Source organism: Bos mutus, chromosome 14, assembly GCF_027580195.1.
Source record: "Bos mutus isolate GX-2022 chromosome 14, NWIPB_WYAK_1.1, whole genome shotgun sequence".
NCBI lineage: Eukaryota > Metazoa > Chordata > Mammalia > Artiodactyla > Bovidae > Bos > Bos mutus.
In genome coordinates, this window is record NC_091630.1 from 58,627,938 (window position 1) to 58,652,564 (window position 24,627).

General features: G+C 42.1%; 1 protein-coding gene across 1 annotated transcript; it reads left to right on the plus strand.

Annotated features, from left to right (window-relative positions):
- The first annotated feature begins 2,534 nt into the window (after positions 1-2,534).
- Positions 2,535-24,209, plus strand: LOC102278285 (short-chain dehydrogenase/reductase family 16C member 6). The gene is made up of 6 exons (XM_005889164.3): positions 2,535-2,855; positions 14,890-15,021; positions 16,979-17,078; positions 18,001-18,145; positions 22,582-22,707; positions 24,083-24,209. Exons 1-6 carry the CDS (start codon positions 2,535-2,537, stop codon positions 24,207-24,209), a joined length of 951 nt encoding a protein of 316 aa, XP_005889226.2.
- The last annotated feature ends 418 nt before the right edge of the window (positions 24,210-24,627 follow it).

Below are 24,627 nucleotides of genomic sequence, written 5' to 3' on the forward strand. Positions count from 1 at the left end.
GACTTCACTTTCACTTTTCCCTTTCATGCATTGGAGAAGGAAATGGCAACCCACTCCAGTGTTCTTGCCTGGAGAATCCCAGGGATGGGGGAGCCTGGTGGGCTGCCGTCTATGGGGTCACACAGAGTCGGACACGACTGAAGTGACTTAGCAGTAGCGGTATTCCATTGTATATACGTACCACATTTTCTTCATCCATTCATCTGTCAACACACATTTAGGTTGTTTCTATTTACTTCAGTTCAGTTCAGTTCAGTCACTCAGTTGTGTCTGACTCTTTGCAACCCCATGAATCACAGCACGCAACAGGCCTCCCTGTCCATCACCAACTCCCAGAGTTCACTCAAACTTATGTCCATCGAGTTGGTGATGCCATCCAGCCATCTCATCCTCTGTCGTCCCCTTCTCCTCCTGCCCCCAATCCCTCCCAGCATCAGAGTCTTTTCCAATGAGTCAACTCTTCACATGAGGTGGCCAAAGTATTGGAGTTTCAGCTTTAGCATCAGTCCTTCCAAAGAACACCCAGGGCTGATCTCCTTTAGAATGGACTGGTTGGATCTCCTTGTAGTCCAAGGGACTCTCAAGAGTCTTCTCCAACACCACAGTTCAAAAATATCAATTCTTCGGTGCTCAGCTTTCTTCACAGTCCAACTCTCACATCCATACATGACCACAGGAAAAACCATAGCCTTGACTAGACGGACCTTAGTTGGCAAAGTAATGTCTCTGCTTTTTCCTTCCAAGGAGTAAGCATCTTTTAATTTCATGGCTGCAATCAGCATCTGCAGTGATTTTGGAGCCCAAAAAACAAAATCTGACACTGTTTCCACTGTTTCTCCATCTATTTCCCATGAAGTGATGGGGCCAGATACCATGATCTTGGTTTTCTGAATGTTGAGCTTTAAGCCAACTTTTTCACTCTCCTCTTTCACTTTCATCAAGAGGTTTTTAGTTCCTCTTCACTTTCTGCCGTAAGGGTGATGTCATCTGCATATCTGAGGTTATTGATGTTTCTATTTATTAGCTATTGTGAATACTGCTGCTATGAATATAGGGTTGCATGTATCTTTATGAATTATAGTTTTGTCTGGGAATATGCTGAGGAGTGGGATTGCTGGATCACATGATAATTCTGTTTAGCTTTCTGAGGAACTTCCAGTCTGTTTTCCATAGTGACTGAACCAACTTATATTTCCACCAACAGTGTAGGAGCTGTGGTCTGTTTTAATGTGGGTTTTAAGGATGACCACGTTAAACTTCTACATGAAATAATTGTGTAAGAATGTTCAAATATAACAGAAAATGATTATCAAAAATCAAGGACACATCATCAAAAAGAAAAAAAACGCTCCATTATTTTATTTTTTAAAAGACAGGTCTGGGAAAAGGGCACATTAGCTCCAGAAAAAGCCCATTCGAGTGTTAAAAGTCTAGACTTCATTCAAGAGACCTCTGTCCTCAATCTTGACATTTCCTATTTTATTAGCTGGCTATATGACATTCAATAAGTCTGGGTGCATGTGTGCTAAGTAGCTTCAGTCATGTCTGACTCTTTGCAACCTCATAAACTGTAGTTTGCCAAGCTCCTCTGTCTGTGGGGATTCTCCAGGAAAGAATACTGGAGTGGGTTGCCATGCCCTCCTCCAGGGGATCTTCCTGACCCAGGAATTGAACCTGTGTCTCTTAGGTCTCCTGCACTGGCAGGCAGGTTCTTCACCTTTAGCTCCACCTGGGAAGCCCTTGAACAAGTCTACTCAATCTTTTTTGTCTCAGACCCCCTCACTATAAACCAGCAGTAACTGTACCTGGTTTGACTCTGTCAGAGGGATATTATAAGGATTATGTGAAAATATAGAGCTTCCCAAGTGGTGCCAGTGGTAAAGAACCCGACTGCCAATAAAGAAGACTGAAACATGGGTTCAATCCCTGGGTCAGGAAGATCCCTTCGAGGGGGCATGGCAGCCCACTCCAGTATTCTTACTTGGAGAATCCCATGGACAGGGGAGCCTGGCGGGCTACAGTCCATAGGCCAAAGAGTTGGACATGACTGAACAGACTTGGCACCCACACGTGCATGTGAAAATATAAAAAGATTTATATTGCAAGAAATATTACTTCTATATTAATTTCTATTAGATATAAGATCATGAATTGAGTTCATATAACAGAAAAACGACCATGGGAGAGTCCAGAATCTTGGTTTAGGAGTCATGCAATGTATGTCTTTCACTATGAAGCTCTCCTAGTAAATTGAGATCTACCTGTAAATCAAATTAGATTACCTGTAAGGAAGTACCCTGCAAGTTGGAAAGATTCTTGTCAACATAAAATGTTTTCATGCTCATTACTTATATAATTCAAACATTCAACGATGGTAGCAGTTGTTGCCAAAATATGTATTTTGAAGAACTGATGTCTCAAAGGTAAATTCCCTTGGACTAAGTGTTTTATATGTGTTGCAATTGTGATAATGTCATGAATTTATCAGTTACCTTTTTTCCTAATTAGGACGTTACTTTCTTCAGTGAATCAATATGAATGTGCTTCTCGACACCTCCATATTTTTGGGGAAATTTCTATATTATTTTTTAGAATCTTTATATTACAAGATAATTCCCAAGAAGAAAAAGGATGTTACGGGAGAGACTGTCCTTATAACAGGAGCTGCAAGTGGACTTGGGAGGTTATTAGCTATCAAATTTGCCAGTCTTGGAGCCATTTTAGTTCTATGGGACATTAACGAAGAAGGCAACATGGAAACATGTAGAATGATCAAAGAAGAGAGGGATGCAAAAGTATTTGCCTATACATGTGACTGTAGTAATAGACAAGATGTCTACAGAGTTGCTGATCAGGTAAGTTGACTGGTGTTCTTAGTTCTTTGCCCAAGAAAAGTACTGCATCTAATATGTGCTTTTGCAAAAAGAAGAGGAGAAATTTTGTCATATACTTCTTTTCCTATGCCTCTTGCTTGAGTCTGCATGTCAGAAATCTGACTTTGTGGAGACTTCCCTGGCAGTCCAGTGGTTAGGACTCCACTTCTAGTGCAGGGGTCGTGGGTTCAATCCCTAGTCGGGGACTGAAGCCAAAAAAAAAAAAAAAAGAACCTGAATTTGTGGCCTCCAGAAAAGGAAACAAGAAAACAATGCAACTGTAAATTTGATGAGCCTTTTGAGTTGTTGCCAGCTGCTTTTCTGGTGACTCATTGCCACCAGAAGTCTGTAGAAACTAGAACTAGCCCTGCCTAGCTACCTGTCCTCTCCGGGTCCTTGTTCCTTTATCAGTAAAATGAAGAGACTGGACCAGATGATCTTCAAGGGGACACAGTATTAGGTCTCTGTATTGTATGATTCCAGTGTACACCCACTGTCACCTAGTTCTGAGGGTAGAAAGTGGGGAGGATGGGGAAGAAGCATATTTCTAGACTACATTTCCTCTTAGACTTAACGTATGGATATTCGTTCTAACTTCACACTTGTCGTTGTTCAGTCTCTAAGTCATGTCTGACTCTTTGCTACCCCATGGACTGCAGCCTGCCAGTCACTAAGTACTGATAAATGCTTTAATTATAATAGGTATTTACTGTGTAATTATATATAGATCCCAGGGATATTGTAGAACAGAACAAGCGGGCTCAAAATCAGGTCTTATTTTGCCAAAGCAATGTGGCAAGAAAGGTTCATAGATGGAGGTCTTTGGGGCTAGCTCAGGGAAGGAGCCTGTGGGGGAGTGGCAGTCCCAGGACCACCACTAAATCACAGATCAGGACTCTGAAATTTGCAGCATCATCATATATAATCTTTTGTTTTTCAATTAATTTATTTTGATTGGATAATTACTTTACAATATTGTGATGATTTTTGCCATACATCAGCATGAATCAGCCACAGGTATACACGTGTCCCCTCCATCCTAAACCTCATTCCCCACTCCCTCCCGACCCCATCCCTCTTGGGTTGTCCCAGAGCACCAGCTTTGGGTGCCCTGCTTCATCCATCGAACTCACACTGGTCATCTACTTTCTATATGGTAATGTATATGTTTCAGTGCTATTATCTCAAATAATCCCACCCTCATCTTCTCCTGCTGAGTCCAAAAGTCTGTTCTTTACATCTGTGTCTCCTTTGCTGCCCTGAGTATAGGATTGCCAGTACCATCTTTTTAAATTCCATATATATGCATTAATATACAGTATTTGTCTTTCTGACTTACTTCACTCTGTATAACAGGCTCTGGATTCATATATAATCTTTATAGTAAAGTGGGCACAATTACATTGTCTCCTCTACTGATGACAGGAAGCCAAGGCATAGAGCAAATTAGTGACAGAGTAGAACCAGGTTCCATCTGCCTGGAATCAAGACCCCTGCCACATCCCCAGCAGTGACCCACCAATGTGTCAGCAATAAAGACTCCCTCACAGTCCTCTTCCTTCTATCAAAAGCACTGTAATTTCCATCACCCCCAATGAATCTTTCCCTCTTGTTTAAAATTTCCTTGCTGTATAGTAGAAAACGAGGCCAAAAACTTTAATCAAATATTGTCTTTTCACCATTTGAATGTATCTTGGACTTTTCTTTTCTCACAGTCCTGTAAACAGAATTCTTCTAAGTCAACCATTTTATTGACTGTTCTGTATAATTTTAATTACTTATCAACTCCCAAGAAACCCAAATATTAATACTAATGTTAGACTTTATCTACCAGAATGTCAACAAGCCATGGACATTATCCAGACCCCTGAAATTCATAGGAAACTTCAATAACAGCATTCTAAAGGGCTCAGTAATGGGACTTTCCTAGAGGTCAGAGGTTAAGATTCCAGGCTTCTACTGTAGGGGCCTTGGGTTTGATCCCTGGTCAGGGAGCCAAGATCCCATATGCCATGGGGCATAGCCAAAAAAAAACAATGATAATATTAAAAAAAATTTTTAAATAAAGGGCTCAGTAATTTCCCAAAATTTGACTAAGGTAACTTTCTCATCTCCACCACAGAGACTCAGTACACAAATGAATTTTTTGTTAGAATAACCAGCGTCATGCTTTATTCCCAAATGTCCAGGTCCAATTACTTATTTATATTTGTTAGTGTGTCTGTGTGCATGTTCACATACGTGAGATTTGTTAGTTACAGAAGTAATCATTTTGACCACAGAGAAGTAAATCTAAGTAAAAGAGAGCTTTTACTTTCTTGTATGTGTGTCGAAAACTGAGTGAGAACCACTGTGATTCTTCTCAAAAGCCAAAAGCTGTCCTTTGGCAAAATATTAACTTCTGAGAACCTCTGTTTCCTGATCTATAAACTGAGATTGGAATGCTTTCCTAAACTCGCAGTGAAAATTAAATCCTATTACCTAGATGAAGTTCCTCTTAGCTCTGGGTCCCTAAGACTGAGGGATCTTCTTGGACAGGATGATGGGGACCATTCAGTTCAGTTCAGTTCAGTCACTCATTCATGTCCGACTCTTTGCGACCCCATGAATCACAGCACGCCAGGCCTCCCTGTCCATCACCAACTCCCAGAGTTCACCCAGACTCACGTCCGAGTCAGTGATGCCATCCAGCCATCTCATCCTCTGTTGTCCCCTTCTCCTCCTGCCCCCAATCCCTCCCATCATCAAGGTCTTTTCCAATGAGTCAACTCTTTGCATGAGGTGGCCAAAGTACTGGAGTTTCAGCTTTAGCATCATTCCTTCCAAAGAAATCCCAGGGCTGATCTCCTTCAGAATGGACTGGTTGGATCTCCTTGCAGTCCAAGGGACTCTCAAGAGTCTTCTCCACACCACAGTTCAAAAGCATCAATTCTTTGGTGCTCAGCCTTCTTCACAGTCCAACTCTCACATCCATACATGAGAACTGGAAAAACCATAGCCTTGACTAGATGAACCTTTGTTGGCAAAGTAATGTCTCTGCTTTTGAATATGCTATCTAGGTTGGTCATAACCTTCCTTCCAAGGAGTAAGTGTCTTTTAATTTCATGGCTGCAGTCACCATCTGTAGTGATTTTGGAGCCCCGAAAAATAAAGTCTGACACTGTTTCCACTGTTTCCCCATCTTTTTCCCATGAAGTGATGGGACCAGATGCCATGATCTTGGTTTTCTGAATGTTGAGCTTTAAGCCAACTTTTTCACTCTCCACTTTCATTTTCATCAAGAGGCTTTTGAGTTCCTCTTCACTTTCTGCCATAAGGGTGGTGTCATCTGCATATCTGAGGTTATTGATATTTCTCCTGGAAATCTTGATTCCAGCTTGTGCTTCTTCCAGCCCAGCGTTTCTCATGATGTACTCTGTATAGAAGTTAAATAAGCAGGGTGACAATATACAGCCTTGATGTACTCCTTTTCCTATTTGGAATCAGTCTGTTGTTCCATGTCCACTTCTTTTGTGTGTGTGTAATAAAGTTTTATTAAAGTATAAAGGAGATAGAGAAAGCTTCTGACATAGGCATCAGAAGGGGGTAGAAAGAGTACCCGCTTGCTAGTGTTAACAATGAAGTTATATACTCTCCAATGAATCCAAAGAATGTCTGGAGGTTGTAAAGACCTCCTCCGACCTACTCCCATAATTTACATTTTAAGATAACACTGTCCTCAGGCAAGATACATCCTTGTAAAGACCAGGTCTAATCCCATAATTAACATTTTAAGATAACAGAAGGTTGAATCCAAAGACTGTCCTTAGGCAGGATACATTATTGGTATATAATCCTAAGGAATGTGGAGAAAGAAAAAAAGTTTGTCCTTTCTTCCTCCTTGAGAATTCCAGACCCCTCTCTCCTTGGGGACCCCTAGATTTCCTATCAACCTGCCTAGGAACTGACTCTCTCATTCCCCCCTTTTCTTTTAGGAGAATTATGTTGCCTAGGGAAAAGGGGCGTCGTTCTCGTTCCATAACTACTTCCTAGCTGACAAGGGGCGTTGTCCCTAAATTGGTGAGGCAACATATTCTCCTAATCCTCATATTGAGGATATCTGATCCAGGGGCCCCAAATAGTAGCTGGAGGAAGCTACAGCAGTAGCAGGAGTTTGAGCAACCATTTGTAACTTAAAAGCTTTCATGCGGCTAGAAACAAATCCAGTTATACAATTACAGATGCAGGGAGCAAACAGCAAAAACAAAACAACCAGAATTATTGTAATTAAGATAGTTGTCCACCATGGGGAACTAGTTAATGTCTCCCAAAGTAAGGCAATTGAGGAATCAAAATTATAAGTCACATTATGTCCATAGTTAGAGTACAAAGTTGCACCAGTCCATTTTAGGGTTGGTAGATGTCATCAGATGAAGAAGAGGCATCGCATGTGATTGTTGTCGAAGGTATTCACAGACTTGGAGAAAGTCTTTTTCTTGAAGTGGGGATGTCCACCACAGAAAGCCTTCCAATGACAAAGAGGGGAGCTCTCTGCAGACCCAGCAGTTAGACCGATTGTGGAATGCAGCATAGGAGTGAGCCCAGGACAGGAGGACATTGTCTTGAGGATCCAACGGCAGACTCAGGATATTTGGAGTCAGCAGAAGTAGACTCACATAGATTATCAGGCCCATCTGCTGCCCTTTGCTTAATTCTAGAGAGGTCAGGGGCACAAGCTCCGCTAACTGAGCACTGGTTCCCTGGGGGGAGAGATTTTGCTTCCAAAACCTGTTCAGCAGTCACCACGGCGTAACCTGCTTTACGGTTTCCATCCTGAACAAAAGAACTGCCATCTGTAAATATTTCCATGTCAGGATTGTCTAATGGGGTATCCTTTACATCCTCCCAAGCTGCATAGTTTAAAGTTAGGAATTGAGAACAATCGTGATCAGGTGTTTCATTTTCCTTCTCAGGAAGGAAAGTGGCAGGATTTAAATTTCCACAAACTTTAAGCTTAGCTTCTGGTCCTTCTAACAACAATGACTGATACTTAAGAAGCCTACTGTCTGTCATCCAAATATTAACCTTAGAATTTAAGATTCCACTCACATCATGAGAAGTCAGTACAGTAAGGTTTCGTCCATTAATTATTTTTAAAGCTTCAGGTGCTAATAAAGCCGCTGCCCCAATTACTCTTAGGCAATGGGGCCACCCACATGAAACTACATCTAATTCTCTGCTTAGATAAGCAATAGGTTGCTGGTGAGGCCCTCGGGGTTGTGTCAAAACTCCCAATGCCACACCTTTTCTTTCAGTGACAAACAAATTAAATTCTGACCCTGTGGGCAACCTCAGAGCTGGAGCTTGCAGGAGAGCAGTCTGAAGAACCTTAAAAGCCTTTTGAGTTTCTGGAGACCAAACCAGTTTGTCGGTTTGGGCCTGCTGAGTTTCAGCTATAAGTTTATATAAAGGCTGGGCAAGTTCCCCATAACCTGGAATCCAAATTCGACAGTAACCTGTGATTCCCAAAAATCCTCTCAATTGTCTTAAAGTCATAGGTAGGGGGTGATTTAGTATAGGTTTAATTCTCTCAGGGCCTATGGCCCTAGTCCCTTCTGATATGATTAGGCCCAGATATCTAACTGATTGTTGACAAAGCTGAGCCTTTTCTCTTGATGCCTTGTAACCACAGCCTGCCAGAAAGTTTAAGAAATCTTCTGAGGCTCGCGAACAAGCTTCCTCTGTCTCAGCACAGAGCAAAATATCATCTACATATTGTAACACCACTGCTTCAGAGCTATTAAAATTTTGTAGATCCCGTGACAAACTTTGTCCGAATAAGTGAGGACTGTCACGAAATCCCTGGGGCAAAACTGTCCAGGTTAACTGAGAAGCTGGCTGCGTAGGGTCTTCAAAGGCAAATAGGAATTGACTTTCTTCCGCCAAAGGCACTGAATAGAAGGCATCCTTTAAATCAATTACTGAGAAATATTTGGCCCGTTCAGGAATTTCAGACAATAGAGTATAAGGATTAGGCACCACGGGGTGTAAAGGAACTACAGCCTCATTTATTATTCATAAATCTTGAACTAGTCTCCATTTACCATTCGATTTCTTTATACCCAAAATAGGAGTGTTGCAAGGACTATTACAGGGAATTAATAGTCCCTGCTCCTTTAAATTTTAGATGATGGGTTTTAACCCTTCCTTAACTTCAGGTTTCAGTGGATACTGCTTCTTATGTGGAAATATGTGTGGGTCTTTGAGCTTAACAACTACAGGAATAGCATTTTGTGCTCGACCCACAGATTTTCCATCAGCCCATACTCTAGGATTTACATTTTGTTCAACTAAAGGGAGAGAAAGGGAGGGCTCCATATTCATGAAAACAGAGGCATGGACCTTGCTCAGTATATCCCTTCCCAAAAGGGGTGAGGGAGATTCTGGCACGATCAGAAACTCGTGTTAAAACAGCACAGAATCCCAGTTGCAAGATAAAGAATAACTGAAATAATACCTTTTGGCTCGTCCAGACAGTCCCATTATGGAAGCAGATCGGGAAGAAAGTGGGCCAGGGGCTTCAGTAAGCACAGAATAAGTTGCCCCAGTATCTAAAAGGAAATCGACGGATTGGCCCCCCACAACTATTAATACCCGGGGTTCCTCAGGTGTAATTAGGACGGGAGCTTGTATGGGGACCCCCGGGCACCTTCAGTCCTGATTGTCTTGAGAGTCCGACCCCAGAGACCTACGCCTCTGGGGGCAGTCTCTCTTCCAGTGTGGTCCTTTGCAGACCGGACATGGAGCCGGGGGCGGCTTAGATGCCTGAGGGCAATCCCGCTTGAGGTGCCCCTCCTTTCCACAGTAGTAGCAAGCCCATCACTTTTCACCTGGGCCCCTCTGGGCATTTTTCTCAGGCTGTTTAAGAACGTTTTTCATAGCCATGGCGAAGGCTTCCGCCTTTTCCTTTGTCTTTTTTTGCCTTTCTTTCTTTTCCTCATATTCCCTACCATAATAGACTGTCTGAGCCAGTTGTAACAGAGTATCTAAAGACTGATTTGGTCCATACGCCTGTTTTAATAGCTTACGGCGGATATCTGGAGCCGACTGAGTGAGAAATCTATACTTTAAGATCACTTTTCCCTCTTCACTTTCGGGATCAATCTCAGTGAATCTGCGAAGGCCTTCTCTCAGTCTATCTAGGAATTTACCAGGAGCTTCTTTCTCCTCCTGTTCTATGTCTGCCAATTTGCCATAGTTTAAAGGCTTAGAACGTGCCTGCCTAAGTCCCTCAAGAATACATCTAACAAAATGACTCTGATCCCATCTTCCTTTAGCTGTGTTGTAGTCCCAGTCTGGTTCTATAGTTGGGACCTCCTGATTCCCAGTGGGGAGGGCCGCTATCTTGTTCTCCCTCTTCTCTACTGATTCATTACCAAGCCATTCATCTCCATAAGCAACCGCTTTTCCCAAAACTCGAGTCTTTGACTCAGGAGTCAGCGTTTGTCCCAAGATATACATCACATCCTTCCAAGTGAGGTCATAAAGCAGAGTAACACCTTTAAAGGCTCTAATATATTTTTCTGGATCCTCTAAATAGTCTCCCAGATCCTCCTTGATTCTTTGTATTTCTTAATAAGAGAAAGGCTTATTAACTCTCACAGACTGATTATTTCTCCTGGTGGGTGTTTTACAAAGAAGCAACAGCTTGTGTGGCTTTTCCTCAGTCTCTCTGGCTGCTCTGTGCATATGATCCCAGGGATAGATTGGAGAAACCTGTTTTTTCTCTTCTCTTTGTCTCCTGTCCTCCATCTCATCTCTTACTTCGATGGTCTGAGTTTCTACTGAAACCAGAGTAGTCTGAGGTCGTACTGAGATAGGGGTTGTTTGGACCTCCATGTGGGCAGTTTGAATCCCAGTTTGGAGTCCCCTGTACGGGGGCAAAGTAAGAGGACAGGAGGGAGCTGAAGATTTCACGCCCAAATCTATACTCTTAGGACATAAGTCTGGCATATTTCACAGAGAGAAAAAGGGCAACACATATGCTACTTCTACCCATTTCCCTTGTTCCTTACAGAACCGGTCTAGTTGTAGAACAGTATTATACTTAAGAGACCCTCCAACTGGCCACCGTTCGCCGTCCTCCAATGGATACCGTGGCCATGCAGTATCACATAGGAAGACCAAGTGTGTCTTCTTTAAGCCCTGGGGATCAAATCTATCCCAGCTTTTCAGGATACAGTTCAAAGGAGTGAGGCTGGAATTGTTAGCTCCCATCTGTAAGAGAGAAAAAAAGCGACCAAGGCCATTTTTCTACTGGAGGTGTCCCTCCCTGCTCTAGATGGGGGTGTAGACAGACGTTACACCAAAAGCTTTTCCTTCCTGGTGGGACTTAGTCTGTCCCTTACCGACGCAGGCGCCGTACTCGTCCCTCCCGGTTCTACCACCGAGATGGGGTGGGGATGTACCAGGGGTAGACTTGATAGCATCCCTACTTGACGTCCAGCTCTTCACCCTTAACCTTGCTTGCCTCTGATGTCACCTGGGGTGAATCAGAGTAACCTTCCGAAATGCCTCCCAAGCTAAGACTACTAGGGGAAACATTCATCACCTGAGTGCCTGTGCACGACCCTGAGTATTTCCTGACCACAATAAGACCGACACAAACATAAAACTGAGATGTTCTTTCCAAGCATCACCACACCAGTATAACAGCCTCTTCTGATCCACTAAGAGCCAGCGTTACCAAAGGAAAAAAAAAAAAAAAAAACCCATCGCAGTCCCAATCTGAGTAACCTTTAACCTCAGAGATGTTCTGGGAGCTAGAGCTCCATCTAGCTTGTGAACTTTCGATTCCTAGCGAGGCTAGACACTTTCTTGACTACCAATCCAAGTTTGGGACCTAAGCCACAGTACACAATAACAGTATAGATCACAAGTCCCTTGAAAGTCTATGATCCGATAGATTAGGTTAGTACTTCTAATTCCCAAGGGGTTATGAAATGGTCAAAGAGACCGAAAAGTTTGACCGAGAAAGGAGAGTTCGGTCCACACGCTTCGCCCATTTCTGGTCGGTTCCCGAAGGAGACATTGGGTGCCTCTTGGCATTGGCAGGTCAGTATAACGCCCCGACAGGTTTCTGCCATAAGCTGTATGAGATCACCATGGAACCGCAGAGCAGGGCCCCTTACTTGCTTCACGCAGGGCATGCCATTCATTCACACAAGCACACGGTAGAGTTAGTAAAGCACGGCAGAAAACGTGTTCGCTAAGAGAACAAAGAACTAAAGCTCCAAGCTCCCTTACCTTGTCCTGAAGGATCCCGGACGAGCCCCCAAGATGAAAGGTTGTTGTTGAATCACACGAATACACCGGGCTTCTTGGCCCCCGGAGGAGAAGAATTCAATCCGGGGCCAGAGACGAGGCTTGATCGCTCGGAGCTTTTGTGTAATAAAGTTTTATTAAAGTATAAAGGAGATAGAGAAAGCTTCTGACATAGGCATCAGAAGGGGGTAGAAAGAGTACCCCTCCATGTCCACTTCTAACTGTTGCTTCCTGACCTGCATACAAATTTCTCAAGAGGCAGATCAGGTGGTCTGGTATTCCCATCTCTTTCAGAATTTTCCACAGTTTATTGTGATCCACACAGTCAAAGGCTTTGGCATAGTCAATAAAGCAGAAATAGAAGTTTTTCTGGAACTCTGTTGCTTTTTCCATGATCCAGCAGATGTTGACAATTTGATCTCTGGTTCCTCTGCCTTTTCTAAAACCAGCTTGAACATCAGGAAGTTCACAGTTCACATATTGCTGAAGCTTGGCTTGGAGAATTTTGAGCATTTCTTTACCAGCCTGTGAGATGAGTGCAATTGTGCGCTAGTTTGAGCATTCTTTGGCATTGCCTTTCTTTGAGATTGGAATGAAAACTGACCTTTTCCAGTCCTGTGGCCACTGCTGAGTTTTCCAAATTTGCTGGCATATTCAGTACAGCACTTTCACAGCATCATCTTTCAGGATTTGAAATAGCTCAACTGGAATTCCATCACCTCCACTAGCTTTGTTCGTAGTGATGCTTTCTAAGGCCCACTTGAATTCACATTCCAGGATGTCTGGCTCTAGGTCAGTGAGCACACCATCGTGATTATCTGGGTCGTGAAGATCTTTTTTGTACAGTTCTTCTGTGTATTCTTGCCATCTCTTCTTAATACCTTCTGCTTCTGTTAGGTCCATACCACTTCTCTCCTTTATTGAGCCCATCTTTGCATGAAATGTTCCCTTGGTATCTCTAATTTTCTTGAAGAGATCTCTAGTTTTCCCATTCTGTTGTTTTCCTCTATTTCTTTGCATTGATTGCTGAGGAAAGCTCTCTTATCTCTTCTTGCTATTCTTTGGAACTCTGCATTCAGATGCTTATATCTTTCCTTTTCTCCTTTGCTTTTCACTTCTCTTCTTTTCACAGCTATTTGTAAGGCTTCCCCAGACAGCCATTTTGCTTTTTTGCATTTCTTTTCTATGGGAATGGTCTTGATCCCTGTCTCCTGTACAATGTCACGAACCTCATTCCATAGTTCATCAGGCACTCTATCAGATCTAGTCCCTTAAATCTATTCCTCAGTTCCACTGTATAATCATAAGGGATTTGATTTAGGTCATACCTGAATGGTCTAGTGGTTTTCCCTACTTTCTTCAATTTAAGTCTGAATTTGGCAATAAGGAGTTCATGATCTGAGCCACGGTCAGCTCCTGGTCTTGTTTTTGCTGACTGTATAGAGCTTCTCCATCTTTGGCTGCAAAGAATTTTTCTTAAATATTTAAGAATGCCTTACACCAAAGATTTCCCATCCTCCAGAGACCCAAGTTCCTCCCCAAGTTGGTCTAAGATCAAGCACTTGCTCACACTGGCTCCCTCATCAAGCCAAAAGCTCACATCTCTTGGGTGTTTGTCCCTGTACTGCCCCTCTCCAAAGCAGAAGGGCCTAATCCCTCTGCACAACATCGGTACAGCAACAGTAATTCTTCCTTTCAGAGCCTGTTCAACTTGATGACATCAGGAGCAGTTTTTCCCTAATATCTCCCACCATGTGATCTGGAAGCCTCCACACAGAGCAGTAGGTGGGACCAGGACAACCAAGTCAAGTTTTTTCCGAACTTCCTGTTTGGAAAAAAGAACAGATTGTCATGACAGCACCAAAGATACAGTTCAGGGCAAAAACATCTTCAAATCGTCGTTTGAACATACATCATGCTTTACATCATATTTTACCCCAAACCAGCTTTATCAAGGTCACTGCAGTGTTTCCTAGAGCCTAGCTTCCTCCGAGCAGGGCTGGTGGTAGTAGGTTCTGTACGCAGATGAGGTAAGCAATTCAGAAGGAAGGGTGAAGGAAGACCCTCAGGATGCAGCAGTGGTAGCACAGCTGGAAACTCAGGGAAGTAATTGGGCATAGACAACTATCAGACCTGGGGAGGTCTTTTTGACAGAGGTCACAGGCCCACAGACACCTGTGATCCCACAGGTGGGATCCAACATACCTGTGTTTGGGATGTCTTTGTGCTCAGGACTGGCCATGCCCTACAGGGATGGGATGAGCTCCTGCACCCTGTCACAGAGGAGTCAGGAAGAGGGCACCTACAGAAGTAACTGCCACACACACCTGGTTGAAGAAAGACACAAGCACCATCCAAAGGGAGACATTGAGAGCCACACAGGGAAATAGAGACAGGACTCTGCAGTACCCCTGGCATTCACCTCTGGCAAAAAGGGACGGTAACATGACAAAAATAGAGGCAGAGAAAACACACTGCAACACCCAGTCCTCTCTGCACACACACAAAGATAAGCAAAACTGGCAAATCAATGTGTTTTTTTACACAATCAATCATAAAGCTACTTTAAACTTGCTGAATTTCTATGAGAGAGAGAAAATAGCTATGTTTAAAGAAACTACCTGAATAAAGTAAAAAAAAAAAAAATAATAATAATGGCATGGAAAAATAAGTAACCTAACGTAATTGAATTATTTGCCTCACTTCTGCACAGGTTAAGAAGGAAGTGGGCAATGTGACCATCCTCATTAACAATGCAGGGGTCGTGACAGGAAGAGAGTTCCTCAAAACTCCAGACCACATGGTGGAAAGATCATTTCTTGTCAACGTCATGTCTCACTTCTGGGTAAGTCTTCTTTCTTTTTCATTTTGTTTTGTTGGTGAATATGAGAATTTCATGTAGCTCTATAAGTGAGAGTCACTCAGTCGTGTCCAACTCTTTGTGACCCCATGGACTATAGTCCATGTGAATTCTGGCCTCTCCAGGCCAGAATACTGGAGTTGGTAGCCTTTCCCTTCTCCACTGGATCTTCCCAACCCAAGGATCAAACCCAGATCTCCCGCATTGCAGGCAGCTTGTTTACCAGCTGAGCCACAAGGGAAGCCCGAATTCTATAAACAATTAGTCAACCATTTATCTGTTGATAGACCATTTGTGAGTTCCCATTGATAGACTAAGCAGAACTCTTGGCCTATCCAGAGTTGGAGGCAGAGGTGGTTATGGGCTTGATGGCCAAAACATCCTTTGTTTACTGGTATTATTGTTCAATTGCTGAGTCATGTCTGACTCTCTGCGATCCCATGGACTGCAGCATGCCAGGCTTTCCTGTACCTCACCATCTCCCGCAGCTTGCTCAAACTCATGTCCACTGAGTTGGTGACGCCATCCAACCATCTCATCCTCTGTCGCCTCCTCCTCCTCCTCTGTCACCTCCTCCTCCTCCTCCTGCCTTCAATCTTTCCCAGCAATGAAGTCTTTTCCAATGAGTCCATTCTTTGCATCAGGTGTCAAAGTGTTGGAGCTTCAGCTGCAACATCAATCCTTTCAATGAATATTTAGGTTTGATTTCCTTTCAGATTGACTGGCTTGATCTCCTTGATGTCCAAGGGTGGCAGGCAGCATTCCTTGTCCACACCACAGTCTGCTAGGTGCCTCCATGCTTTTGCTTATGACTTTGAACTTCTTTTAAAATTTTATGGGGAGCCAAATATTTCTTGTAAATTGACCCAACTGAATATTCTTCTAAAGTATTGAAGTCTTTTAAGTTGACACTACAGAGTAACACAGTTACTGTTGATATTAAAAGATTGTCCAAAAGGTAATTTTTTAAAATTGCAAAAGGCAATGCAGGTAGAGAAACAAAGTCCAAGTAATTGGAAACCTGTCCAAAGTTCAAAAATACTAGTTCTTTTTTTTTTTTAACAATAAAGTCATCATTTGTTGCAATTCAACTGAACACATATTTGCCATCTTCATAAACTGAGCTATTTTATGGAAATAGTGATAACTGATTTAATCTATAACCAGGGGGAAAACATTTAGGAAATTCAGTCATTGAACTTTTGCATAAGAAAAATGGAATCTTACAACAAATACAATAAAATAAAGACAAGCAAATCTGACACTTGTTTGTATTACACCCCACATGTGATCAAATCAGGGAAAATAGATATACCTATTTATCAAACACATGTCATTATTTCAGAGTTACCTTGATTGTACATATATGTAAACCTGGATTCGTATGTATGTCTCTGGTTTAAATTATATTCCCAAAGTTTCATTGATATGTTTTTGATGACTAAATGCTTCCTCAACACATACTTGCATTCCTTTCTCTTCCCTTTAATGCTGGGAATCTGTACATCCAGAACAAATAATGTCTTTATAATATAAATTTATCTTCTAGAATGTCTTTAAAAAGCCCTCCACTGACACATAGGGCTAGAAATACAAACAGACCCTTGAAATATCCAGTCACCTTTTCCCTGTGAGGAAAACATTATTTTCAACTGGAAACAGAAAAATGTTAGCAACATAAGAGATGCCAGTTGGATCCCTGGGTCAGGAAGATTCCCTGGAGAAAGGAAATGGCAACCCATTCCACTATTTTTGCCTGGGAAATCCCATGGACAGAGGAGCCTGGCAGGCTGCAGTCCATGGGGCCGCAAAGAGTCCAACATGCAAACATCAGGTGTTAAATAAATATTTATTAAGTAAGCTTATAAGTTAATCACATACTTGAGCAGAAAGAGTAATAAATGAGTAATGAATATTGACACAGTGCGTTTATATCTTCCAGACTTATAAAGCCTTCCTTCCTGCCATGCTTGAAGCTAACCATGGTCACTTAGTCTGCATTTCAAGTTTTGCAGGAATCATTGGGATCAACGGACTGTCAGGTGAGTGCTCCACCCGTGACTTTGTATCTCCAGCTCACAGCACCCAGAAGTCAGGACTCTTCTAAGGCATGGAAAACTCTTCTGCACCAAGGGGAAGTCTCTAATACATTTGGCTCTGTTTGTAACACCAGGATTCCTTCCCATTTCCCAAATTTGAATTCCACACATAAGTGATATCGTATGGTATTAGTCTTTGTCTGGCTTACTTCACTTAGTATGCCCATCTCTAGGTCCATTCATATTGCTGCTCCCCTCCTCTATATAAAATAACAGTGGTGGGACTTCCCTGGTGGTGCAGTGGTTAAGAATCTGCCTTGCAATTCAGGCGATGTGGGTTGGATCCCTGGTCAGGGAACTAACATCCCACATGCCATGGAGCAACTAAGCCCATGCACCACAATTAGAGAGTCCACAAGGAAAGATCCTGCATGATGTAAGTGCAACCTGAGGCAGCCAAATACATATATTTTAAAATAATAAAATCACTCTCTTCTTAATAAAAAATAACACAAAGAGAAAAAAAGAACCAGTTGGCTTTGTAGTCTTCTTGGGTTAAGAGAAATTGAAATCATTTTCATTTTGTTGTTGGTATGCTGTATAGAGCTATAGAAGTGGAGTGGCCACAGAAAATGACTTTAAGTGATGCTTTCCCTGGTAGCTTAGATGGTAAAGAATCTGCCTGCAAATGCAGGAGACTCAGGTTTGATACCTGGGTCAGAAAGATCCCCTGGAGGAGGGCATGGCAACCCACTCCAGTATTCTTGCGTGGAGAATCACGCACTTAGGACATGACTGAGTGACTGACACTTTCACTTTGCCCCCAGAATAAGCCAAAGAAAGGGAAGGGAGTTTCCATTTTCAAAACAATTCCATGAATTAACTTGTCAAAGTCTGTTGCTAACAGCTCCTCACTCTGTTTCAGATTACTGTGCCAGCAAGTTTGCAGCTTATGGCTTTGCGGAGTCTCTCCACTTTGAATTAAGGCTACTACAAAAAAGCAAAATTAACACCACCATTGTTTGCCCATATTTTATCAAAACTGGAATGTTTGAGGGCTGTTCAACCAAGTAAGTGAAATCTTACAGTAATCTTCGCTCTTATGATAATCTTCCATATAGGTAATTATCATCTTTCATTTTGAAGTTTTGAAATATGAAAAGTAAAACAAAAGACATCGGTAGAATGCCTGAGTTAGTCAAAGAAAACTTTCAACCTGCATTAAATTAATGAGTTTACACCATTTAAGGATAATAATATGGTTATGAGCATATGGTATAGTGAAAACATAAACTTAAATTGCTAATCAGAATATTACAATATAACAGAAAACTTGGTAGTGAGAAGTTATTAAAATCTTTAGCGTTGTTGTGTTGAGAAGATAATTTCCTTTCTAAAAAGAATAGTGAAGTAAAAATCATCCAAAAGATAAAATATTTTGAAAGACTGACTAATATATGTGGGGAAGTATTGGAGGATGATATACGTTTATATTTGGTAGAATAGACCAAGGAAGAAACAAGTGAAATACGAAGACTTTTATACAAAAGAGCCAATCAGTAGAGTATACTGAGAAATATAGACATGGTCTAGGGCCAGTGTAGTCATTACAATTGCTAAAAAGGGGATTGACAGGAACCAAATGCTATGATCAGCTATATCTGTAGGAAAGAGAGACAGCCAACAAAAAGCCTGTCTAAAAAGCAATGAGGCTATTTAGAGTCTAGGGAAATCGTAAGATTAAATTTAAAGTGTCAAAACAGGTGATGGAGTTGACAGTACTGCAGGGGAAAAACTCTCACAAAGAAACATCTACCATGCAAGTCAACATTAGCAAAGACAATCATTTAAAATATTTGGAGATTGACCAAAGAGCATGCAATCCATTGAGAAGTATTTATTTAACAAAACCTACAGAAATTCAGTAAGAACTCTGAGAGGCCTTGGCATTGGAACCAGGAACTACACTCATCCTCCACACAACAGCTCTGCCTTGCAGAACAGCTGTTTCAGGGGCTTGGCAAACCAGTGGTAATTCCCATGTCCCCCAGTCTCTGGAGGGGCTTACCAGGTGGCTCGGTGGTAGAGAACCCGCCTGCCAATGCAAGAGCCACAAGAAACTCGAGTTCGATCGCTGGGTAGGGAAGATCCTCTGGAGGAGGAAGTGCAACCCACTCCAGTATTCTTGCCTGGAGAATCCCATGGACAAAGGAACCTGGTGGGCTGAAGTCTGTAGGGTCACAAAAAGCAACCGAGCATGCAGCGTGCACACACACACCAGTCCCCAGAGAAGGAGAACTCCGCTGGGCAGTTTGGCAACAGGTTAATACTCAAAGATTCCGATTTCTGTAGAAGGCCTATAATGAATGGATAGACTCAGTCAGACAGTGCTTGCTCCTCCACCTCCAAGGTAGGAAAGACCTGGGGAGAGGCTACTGTTGAAGAAAGCCAGTTCCTCTTTCCACAGCTCTTTGTTGTTGGAGCAGCAGTCATGTGGCAAAAAAACCTATGTGTGGTAGACTTACCCAACAGTAAAAATGAGCAGACCCCAAGCCCCAGGTTCTGGGTGCTGGAAGATCCATACAGGCTAGTAACAGCAGCTGGGTGGCAGCATTACTTCCTACCATTCCCCCAGACTCTGTTTGATAAGTAGGGTGAGAAACCCAGTAAAGAGTCATTTTATCATCACCCAACTCCTGCTTCATAACAGAGGTTCTGACAGACAAGGTCACAGTCAGCAGCAAAGACTGGCATCTTTCTCCCTCTGCCATTGGATAAAACCATAAATCAGAGCATCTTCAAAAAAAAAATAGCACCACCAGCTAGCAAACTACAGCATAAGAGGTAGATACGATACAAATAGAGGCAGACCAGCTAGAGGCTTAAGAGAAAGAGGCAGTCAAAGATTGCCGGGTTAAAAACACAGTTTCCCTGGATGGAGTCCTTCAAGGAATGACATCAGAAGCCACACCTTGGAGGAGAGCTAGACCTCATGGAACTAGTTTCAGCCAAGTGACTGAGGAAATAAACAAGCAAACAATTGCAGAGGACAGTTATCCAGAGTTGCTACCATATATCATCTAAAATGTTCAGTTTTTAATAAAAAAGTAAGATAGGCAAATACACAGAAAAGTGTGACCCATACATGAGAAAAACCCATAGGCAATGGAAATTGCTTTGAAAAGGACCCAGGTGTTGGATTTAGCAGACAAACTTCAAAGCAAGCTATTTTAAATCCATTCAAAGAGCTAAAGAAATCCATATTTTTAGAATGGAGATGTTTCATCAAATATTAATAAATAAATACAGATTTTTTTAAGCAAATGTAACTTTGGGATTGGAAAAGAAGAGTAAATGAAAAGGAAGATACACTAGAGCAGCTCAACAGTAGATTTTGGCTGGTAGAAAAAAAAAAAAGTGAACCTCAAGACAAATGAACAGAGAATATGCAACCAGAAGGAAGAGAAAACATAAATGGAAAAAAAGGAACAGCTCCTCAGAGAATGCTGGGACACCTTTAATCACATCAACATATACACAAGGAGAGTAACAAAGAAATAAGAGAAATGGTCAAAAAAACCATTTAAATATTATACAGAGTGAAGTAAGCCAGAAGGAAAAACACCAATACAGTATACTAATGCATATATATGGAATTTAGAAAGATGGTAACAATAACCCTGTGTACGAGACAGCAAAAGAAACACTGATGTATAGAACAGTCTTATGGACTCTGTGGGAGAGGGAGAGGGTGGGAAGATTTGGGAGAATGGCATTGAAACATGTAAAATATCATGTATGAAACAAGATGCCAGTCCAGGATCGATGCATGATACTGGATGCTTGGGGCTAGAGCACTGGGACGACGCAGAGGGATGGTATGGGGAGGGAGGAGGGAGGAGGGAGGAGGGTTCAGGATGGGGAACACATGTATACCTGTGGCGGATTCATTTTGATATTTGGCAAAACTAATACAATTATATAAAGTTTAAAAATAAAATAAAATAAAAAAAAAAACATTTAAAGTAATGATGCTGAAAACCTCCCAAATTTAATGAAAAACATTATTTACATATAAATGACTACCCACTCCAGTATTCTTGCCTGGAAAATCCCATGGACAGAGGAGCCTGCCAGGCTACAGCCAATGGAGTTGCAAAGAGCTAGACACAACTAAGTGATTGAGCCCACACACAAAAATAGAATTTTTGAAGAGGTGTGGTTCAAGAAACACAGAAGCATAATATAAAAGTATAAAATGTCAAAATAATGTCTAATGGGAGCTTCATTACATGCTCATCCCATTTCAACTCCAATTGATTTTGCAAACATCTGAGTTTGCTTACTGTAGTAACAATAATGTGCCTAAAATAAAGCCACATTATACATGCTCAGGAGCGCTTTCCTTTGGGTAAAATAATTTTGCAGTTTCACTTCTTAATAGTATACAGCTATCTGATGTTTGGGCTGAAAGACAGAAAAGAAAAATATGGAAAAAAATCTCAAAGCACTTCCTTCCATAGATCTAGACCATCAAAGAGGAGAAAATCAATAAAGGCCAGGAGTTCACTCCAGGAAATGAAATACGTTAGCTTTTGTTTACTCGCTAAGTCATGTCTGACTCTTGTGACCCCACAGACTGTAGCCCACCAGGCTGCTCCATCCATTACATCTCCCAGGGAAGAATACTGGAATGAGTACCCATTTCCTTATCCAGGTGATCTTTGCGACCCAGGGATTGAACATGCATCTCCTGGGGCTCCTGCATTGCCAGCGGATTCTTTGCCACTGAGCCACTGGGGAAGCTGGAAACGTGTTAGCACTGGTCCCAATATGATCACGAGAGAAAACACAAGCCTTTTTCTAATATTTACACATGATTTGCATATTTATAGACATATGTTGATGACTTGATATCTAAAATTTAATAATTAGTGCTCACCATATTGAAAAGCAGAGACGTTACTTTGCCAACAAAGGTCCATCTAGTCAAGGCTATGGTTTTTCCTGTGGTCATGTATGGATGTGAGAGTTGGACTGTGAAGAAAGCTGAGTGCCGAAGAATTGATGCTTTTGAACTGTGGTGTTGGAGAAGACTCTGGAGAGTCCCTTGGACTGAAAGGAGATCCAATCAGTCCATTCTAAAGGAGATCAGCCCTGGATGTTCTTTGGAAGGAATGATGCTAAAGCTGAAACTCCAGTACTTTGGCCACCTCATGCAAAGAGTTGACTCATTGGAAAAGACTATGATGCCTGGAGGGATTGGGGGCAGGAGGAGAAGGGGACAACAGAGGGTGAGATGGCTGGATGGCATCACCGACTCGATGGACGTGAGTCTGAGTGAACTCCAGGAGATGGTGATGGACGGGGAGGCCTGGCGTGCTGCTAATCATGGGGTTGCAAAGAGTCGGACATGACTGAGCAACTGAACTGAACTGAACTGACTGATGGCAGCAAAAAAATACCACTTTAACAATATAACTTTTTGTGATTTTTTTTATTCCAGGTATCCACTTTTGTTGCCCATGCTGACTCAGGAGTATGCTGCCCAAAGTATTTTAAATGCTATTTTAGAGGAGCAGTTGTACTTGATAATGCCCAGATTCTCACATGTTGCATTGTTCCTGAAACAGTAAGTGAATAATGACTTCTCTATCATTTTGGTTGTTTGTGAACAAATTGCTCTCATCATTGCTACCTCTTTTACCAGAAAGCAACCTTGTATCTTTCTTAAGGTTGAAGGAAGAATAATATCTAAACAATGCCAGGGCAACTTATTGGACTAATTCTAGCTGTGCTTGGTTATTCCAGACCCTGAGAAAATTCAGAAACTGTTGGTTCTTACAGAGTGCTAAGTTGCTCCAGTCGTGTCTGACTGTTTATAACCACATAGTTATAGCCTGCCAGTCTCCTCTGTCCATGGGATTTTCCAGGTAAGAACTCTGGGGTGAGTTGCCATTCCCTTCTCCAGGGGAATCTTCCTGACCCAGGGACCAAACACACGTCTCTTATGTCGGCAGGTGGATTCTTTACCACTAGTGCCACCTGGGAAGCCCTCTTAGAGAATAAAAGTTATTAATTTCAAGAAAAACAAATAGAACCCCAATGACGGGAGGTGAATTCTATCAGTTCAGCTGACACAAAATTCTATTTTGAAAACAAAGGGCCAATAAACCCGAGTGCATTGCCAGAAAAATATTAAGGATTTTTGACAAGTTTCTCACTTCCTCTGGTGAAAGAGGACCTGTAACTTCACGCTTAGAGTTCCAGAGTTTTTGTGAGTGCATTTAGGCCAGGCCCACTATCTTCTCTGAAGAGAAGAGAGAACAACGTGTAAGATTCATCAAGTGTCTACCTGGGCCAGACTCTGCATGACAGCCTTGCGTGGTTTATCACACTTCAAGTAACTGAGGCTTAAAGACCATTAGTCATTTTTGCAGGATTAAACCGCTAATGGGGTTGCCATGGTGGCTTAGATGGTAAAGAATCTGCCTGCAAGGCAGGAGACCCGGATTTGATCCCTAGGTCAGGAAGATTCCCTGAAGAAGGGTATGCAACCCACTCCCAGTATTCTTGCTGGAGAATCCTATGGATACAGGAGCCCTCAGGCCCCAGTCTAAGAGGTCGCAAAGAGTTGGACACAACCGAACAACGAACACACTTTGTGGCCTGAGCACTGGGACTGTTCAAAGCTCTGTAGACAGCATTCAGTGCCCGTGATGCAACATTTCCACATTCGTCCCTCTCAGCAGTGACAAGCACACAGTGTGAGCCACGAGAATTCACAAGTAATCTTTACAAAGATATTTCTCTTTTGTTTACTTATTTATTTGTTTGGCCGCACTACGTGTTATGCGGGAACTTAGTTCCCCCTCCAGGGATGGAACCCATGCCTCCTGCAGTGGAAACCCGGAGCCCTAACCATTGTGCCGCCAGGGAATTCCCTGAAGATGTCTCTTTGACTCCTTCTAAAGCATTCTGAATTTTTTCCCTCTGCTTTTCTCTAGAATAATATCTACAAACATGATGATGACCATGGCTGAGTACCTTGGAATGGACATTTCCCTGACTTCATTTATAGAACGAGAGAAATCAGGGGAAGTTCAGACCAAAACCGAGAGGAAACAACAGTAGCTAAAGCTCCAGACGTGGTAATAAGTGTCATGAGGAGCAGCCACCGGAAGTCTTGTTCATACTCAGAGCACTCCAGACTTCCAGCAATGACCGAGGCTTCCAGAAGTGCTCACTGGGACATAGCTGACACTCTCACAACCTCCCTAGGCATTCACATTACATACTCAAGTTTCCTGTCACTTTTTAGTTTGATTAGAAAAAAAAAAAAACAACACTGCAGCTGTTCCAATGTCAGAGAACTCAGAGAATACAGTGTATTAATAAAAACATATTAATGCAAATTAACCTTAATTTAATTTTTAAATAGAGTAGATGATACTTTTAGAAAAAGAGTAACTACAAATAGACTTTTTAAATTGCAGTTTTAGGCTGATAATTTTTAAATATTATATGTAAAGAAAATTTTTAGTACAGCTGT

What these genes read in the sequence shown, in the direction of transcription:
- LOC102278285 (XM_005889164.3), top strand. Translation starts at nt 2,535, where the DNA reads ATGAATGTGCTTCTCGACACCTCCATATTTTTGGGGAAATTTCTATAT. An exon ending in ACGTCATGTCTCACTTCTGG is followed by an intron (nt 15,022 to 16,978) that starts GTAAGTCTTCTT and finishes TATATCTTCCAG; the next exon opens with ACTTATAAAGCCTTCCTTCC. An exon ending in GTTGCATTGTTCCTGAAACA is followed by an intron (nt 22,708 to 24,082) that starts GTAAGTGAATAA and finishes GCTTTTCTCTAG; the next exon opens with AATAATATCTACAAACATGA.